We start from the raw sequence: 6,345 nt of genomic DNA on the forward strand, positions 1-6,345 counted from the left end.
ACGAATCTATGGACAGATTGTGGCGTAACAATATACTGTGTATATATTAATGCGCGATACTGAAGAACAGTTCGAACAAAACTATAATTGAAACCCGCGAATCGTAAGAATTTTGTTTAGAATAAATTGTAAATTGTGATGATTAAGATCGAGTGATTGTGATATGCATCCTTTATCCTCATCTATTGTCTACACGCCCAATCCGACTAATCAGCTTCTTTTTTTATAATTTTATCAAGAACACAGTACTGCGAGAAACAAATTCAAGTGTATCTACCACATGATTACGAACAACTACCCATCCACCTACCCACCTTACCGCCATGCGTTGAATACACACTTATCTATTATTCGACGTCCGAAAGATCCAAATTGCTGGCAACGTCAGTATATCCTCCGTATATCCTGATTCGTATATCGAGACTCATTTCTATCGATTGCTTCGAGATTCCAATCATTTGAGATACCTAAAAGATTATTTTTAAAATTTTTATTCCAATAAACAGTTAGTAGCGAGCGTATCGAAGTGAATGAGTCTCGACTCGTAGTACTGTGTCTTGAATTTCATTTATGATTTGCTGGCATACAGCCGTGCTACCACCACCACCACCATCACTACTACTACTACTACTACTACTACTACTACTACTATTACTACCACTACTACTACAACTACTACTACCACCGAACCTGTGATACGAACAACCGTATCGGTTCCTCCGACGCTGATAGTCTCCGAATCGATGAACCGAGACTACAGGATGAATCAGCAACCGTTGCAACGCTCGCAGACCGGGGGATTGGAATGCGTGCAACCACGTACCCCCAGTCCAACAAAGAGTAGGCTAAACTTCCTGGAGGGATTTAAGAATACTCTACGCACACGCTCGCCGATTCGCAACAATTCCATCCCGGTGAGCTAATCTTGATTGACATGTTTTTAATAATTTTAATTGATAAATACACAGAAGTTATCATTCATATCAATCGGAATTCTTGATGATTGCAGCAAAGGGGCTCTTCCTCTTCTTCTTGATGTCTGTCGCTATCTACCGCTATCTATTGCATTATCTTCTGTTGGCGCAACGATTGTTATATACTTGTATCGTTAAAGAATTCTATCGACTATCGAACGATTCACGAACGTCATACGCTATTACATATATTCTCTTAACTTGTGTAATGAAACCTCACATGTAAAGCAAATGTTACACGTACATACTTACGAGGGAGATAATAGAAAGATGGAAAGAAATTCCAAACTTTCTTGTAACGAATGACTTTTGATTCTGCGAACTCCATTGTCTCTTCTAACGTCTTGCTCACCATATACACGCGCGCGCGCGCGCGCGCGCGCACACACACACACACACACACACACACACACACACACACACACACACACACATACACATATGCGCGCTATAGTATGTATTATACTACACTGCTGATTTTTTTATTACCTTCATCAAACGTTACTGCTATCTATAACAATTCTACCGCTGCTACTCTATACTACTGATTCTATCAAAACCAATGCTACTACTATGCTGTTATTTTCTTCTCTACTGGGATCGCTACTATCATTATATTACCACTACCATCGTTGCATTACGATACTGGAAGCTCTTCTTGGGTCAAATCTTCTGTCACATTCAGAGTGAATACAAAACCGGGGCAAAATAGCGATGCAAGTTGCATGAAAGATACGCTTAACAACATGAAGAAAATTCGAGAAGATTTATAACAAAGGAACTTCCTTAGGTCGTTCCAGGTGCACGTGTAAGATTGGCTGCGGATTGGGGAAAATTACATGCCGGAGACGAACTTGTTGTCTCCCACTTGGACGGTCCGGGCTTAGTGGTGTCCCCTGTGAATACTAGAGACGAGTTGTGGATCCCGGCGAGTCTCATTCCGAACTCGACAATTAGCCGATCATGGTCGTTTCGACCACGGAAGATTGATTTCGCAAGATGCCACGACACCGATCCCCGGGAGTTAACGACGACAACAATAACGTACCTCGAGGACAAAAGACCAGTTATCCTGAATAGTCCGACGTCGATGATTCGCGCGACTGTCGGAGAAGTCGTTAGACTGTCCATTGAGACGCACAACGCGGATAATGCGACTGTCGCCTGGAGGAAGGAGGGCGAGAATCAATATATAAGAGAGAATGATCGATATCAGTTCCAACGAAGCGCGGGCTTTGTATACTTACAAATCAATGGTTGCCGAATTTCAGACTCCGGGATATATCACTGTCATCTAATAGGTGAAACAGACTCTTCTTCCGTTGGAATTTCTCTCTACATCGTAGGTATGTCTGATGAAATATCCCGATAAAATATAACAAATATTTTAGATGTGTCGTTAAATCCTGATTGTGTTTCAGGTGGAAAGAGCAGCACCTCCGCACGTGTTTTAGCATGCTCAAAGGTAGAGATCGATTGGGACAGGCAAGAGATCAGTGGTGTGTCGTGTAATATAGAATGCAGAATTTTACCGTCGCAACAATGGGTGGCAATATCGAAGCAAGTTAACGAGCCACCCGTTTTATTGGATGTATCAACGGATGCTTCATATAGTTTTCGAGTAGTGGATAACGATGGAAGGACAACCTCACCATCGATCGTAGTGACTCTATCGCGATCAGACATCGGTGGCACGGAATGGGAAGCTAAGCAGTTTATTAGCAGGTATTTGGAGCTGGACGAGCTGGGTAATGGTAGATTCGGCACAGTTCGCCGTGCCAGAGATAAAGGTACCGGTCAAGAGGTGGCACTCAAGCAAATTCCACGACACAAGCAATCGAGATTACTGACACGTGCGGAATACGACGTGCTGGCTTCCACTCATCACGCTAACATTGTCAGGGCGTTCGCATTGTTCGAGAACGCGCCTCGATCTGGAGTCGACACCATTGTCTTGGAACTGTAACTATTCACAACAAAAGCATTTTGATAACACAGCCATCTTTGTGTCACAGTATTAAACAGTGCTTTCCTCCCTGCAGGGTCAGAGGTCCAACGTTGTTTGCATATTTGAGTAAAAAAACGGAATACACCGAGGCAATGGCGACACGATATACTTGTCAGCTGTTATCCGCATTACATTGGTTACACTGTCGCAGCCGGGCGCATCTGGATATAAAACCAGAGAACATTCTGATTGATCATGAGACAGACCAAGTGAAGGTAATAGATCTAGGGGAAGCGGTTAAAGCTCCCATTGACGAAATTGTGCCGCCCCCTGCCGATTTAGAATTTGCAGCACCGGAGTCAGTGTTAGGTAGACCAACTGGCACTTACACGGATATGTGGGCCGTCGGAGTTTTTATTTATGTTTTGCTAAGGTATTCTCCTAAAATTACTTATTTATTTGAATTTTGAATTATTTCTTTTTATACTGCACTGTCTGTGCCTCATCTTTTGAATACCATAGTGGATTGTCACCTTTTTTGGACGACTCCGTCGAGGAAACCACTGCCAACATTCTTAAATGCGATTTCTGCTTTCCCGATGAATATTTCAAGATTATATCCAGTGATGCAAAGGAACTCCTCAGGAAAATGTTATGCCTGCGTGGTGAGGATCGAATGAATGCAGAAACCTGCCTTGGTTCGCCATGGTTAAAAGTAATATAAAATCATACTTGATCGTTTCCTAAAATAATAATTTATCATTTTATGGTATTAATTCTTCGATATTCTTCGATATCGTTGAAATTTAATAAGACATTTGTTCATTTTTTAAAATTAGATATCAACTGGTGCTACCATACCGTCCACTAGAATGACTGCATTTATAGAACGTCGTGCACACTGTTTTAAACTGCGTCAAGACCATAATGACAGTTTCCATTCCTAAGATCAACAATATAGCAGTCAGCATGTTAAAGTACATGAAAAATTTACATATGTAAATAGCAAAATATACTTAAATGTTTAATTGTTGATATCTCCATTAAATTCCGATATATTGATTAAAACTTTTTTCTTTCCTCCTCTTATTTCATGAAATTCTCTTTTTATATTTCCATTTTAAATATTCGTTAGCGATTGAATCGATAATGAAAACTTTCAATGACATACATAGGATTTCCTCCTGTTTGAGTATTTAGAACATTTTTATTATTTTTAAATGTTATGAAAAACAAAAGTTAATACAAAACATTGTTTCGAATGAACAAATATGATAAACAAAAAGTTTATTTTTTTTTTTTTATTTAGGCTGTGTTCCAAAATTTATTGCCAGTACTGAAAATCTATAGAGCATATGACGAATTATAGATACGATGAATTATAGATTTTCAGTACTGGCAGTAAATTTTGTAACAAGTCTTAGAGGCTTCGCATAATAAAAGGAACAGGTAACAGAATAGAAACTGTATTTTACAATACATGATTTCTGATAGGTTGAAATTCTTAGGGGCTCCGCATAATAAAGGAACAGAGAACAGAGAATAAGAATTTCAATCTATCAGAAATATTGTGGAATACAGTTTTTGATTATAGATTGAAATTCTTATTCTCTGTTCATTTTATTGCGGAGCCCCTTATTTCGATCCAACCGAGTTTGCACGAACTTGGGTTGGAAAATTAGCTTCGCTATTGGTTATTGTTACACGCTTTACCAATAGGAGAGCACGAAACATCATTACTTCAATCCAGATTGGTGCAAATTCGATCAGGCCGAAAACGTTATTAATAAAAATATATTTGTGCCTCGTTAGACTATGATGTAAAAAGATGGGTATTCTGTACATGCCTACCGACACTATCGATTCAGTATAATACTGTTCTATAATACGTCGTATGTCAGTATCAGATGTCGAATGCATGTGTATTCGGTTGTCACATAGAAAGAAACAATCGACCATGATTGATTAATTTCTTACGACACGATTAATTGGTTAATTTCTTACTACGTCTCCTGACTGATTGTAGACTAGGACTGACGATGTCGCTTGCATGATCGATATCACCGATAAGATACTATTAAAGATCGTCAACTCTAGGCAAATTTTCGGCAGTATAAAAAAAGAGCTCGGAGATAATTGAAGAAACGCTGACAATTGATGTAAATTTGCTATTATTAACGTAAACATTTGGTTCATACATTATTAAATTCATGATTTTTTGTTACATAGATGTTCCATATACTAACAGCACAAACATCGATATGTCGACTGTAAATCGACTTTGTACAAACGTCCTTCCAATGTCGACTTTAAGACGTCTAATGCGATTTATGTTCACAAAATTGGAATCATTCGTCCTTGTTGTTTAACTATATTATAGTTAAACAAAGACGAATGCTGTTCATGAACGTGTGGACATGAATTGGATTACTGCTTATAAGAATAATATATAAATCACCATATATATAATTTATTTTTTAAAATAGTTGACTTAAGTCGACACAAATCGACTTTAAATCGACTTATCAAAAAGCCTGCACAAAATATTCATGAGATCGCTGCAATATACGCGCACGTGATTGCGCACGTGATGCAGCATCCAACAGCTAATAAATGGCGATTGCAGAAATAGGTCGGGAATCTGTTAATAATTAAAGAATAGAATTAATATTATAAGATTTATTAAAGATTTGGAAACATCAGTGCAACTATGGTAATATATTTTTGTGTAAAATATTATTTATGTATTTAATTATTAATTAAAGACATTTTAAAATTGAATATAACGCGTATATAGTCAGAGCCGGTTGTGTAGGTTAATTATTTATGATTAAATTAGAAAATCTGAAAATGTCCAAACAATTTTCTGAGTTATCGAAACATCAACAAAATCGGCGAATTTTATTACAATTCAATTACTTTATTACAATCGTGAAGTAGCCTCTCAGCCAACTTTTACTCAAATGTTAACGATAACCCTCTCAATACTCTTTCAAATGTTGACGATAACAACCCAATCGATGGTCCATCATGTTTATCAGCCTTCGAATTTGAAGAGCCTGAGATTAAAGATGGCATGATAGAGATCAATCATTCGCATTATTCAGCTTTATTAGATAATTCGCAATATTCACATTTATTAAACTGATATTAATTACAATGACAATGCCAGTAGTTTATCATTAGAGAGTGACGAATTTCAAACGCAAGAAAATATACATTTGCCTTTGATAGGTGAACTGTGCAATTGGGCAAATGAATTTCAAATTAATCAAAATGCATTAACCTATTATTACAAGTTCTTTCAAGACACGGGTATAACGATTTACCTCGGGATGCGCGAATATTTTTGAACACCCCAATACCAAGTACTCATGATATTAAAATTTTTTCCAAAGATCAATACGTTCACTATGGTTTATT

The 6,345-nt window shown here is 37.7% G+C and overlaps 1 protein-coding gene across 8 annotated transcripts in view; it reads left to right on the forward strand.

The window, feature by feature from the left end:
- The window catches only part of LOC108686422 (triple functional domain protein), a 27,757-nt gene extending 23,764 nt beyond the window's left edge, over positions 1-3,993 (forward strand). For 4 of the 8 annotated variants that reach the window (XM_018191726.1, XM_018191725.1, XM_018191723.1 and 1 more), the window contains exons 23-29: positions 240-383; positions 590-914; positions 1,765-2,320; positions 2,396-2,936; positions 3,017-3,355; positions 3,445-3,637; positions 3,762-3,993. In XM_018191726.1, the coding sequence (XP_018047215.1) occupies positions 240-383; positions 590-914; positions 1,765-2,320; positions 2,396-2,936; positions 3,017-3,355; positions 3,445-3,637; positions 3,762-3,869 (2,206 nt within the window). In that variant the 3' untranslated portion in view covers positions 3,870-3,993. The other 4 variants (XM_018191728.1, XM_018191729.1, XM_018191730.1 and 1 more) reach the window with 4 other exon arrangements.
- The last annotated feature ends 2,352 nt before the right edge of the window (positions 3,994-6,345 follow it).

This window comes from Atta colombica, unplaced genomic scaffold (assembly GCF_001594045.1).
Source record: "Atta colombica isolate Treedump-2 unplaced genomic scaffold, Acol1.0 scaffold18, whole genome shotgun sequence".
Taxonomy (NCBI): domain Eukaryota; kingdom Metazoa; phylum Arthropoda; class Insecta; order Hymenoptera; family Formicidae; genus Atta; species Atta colombica.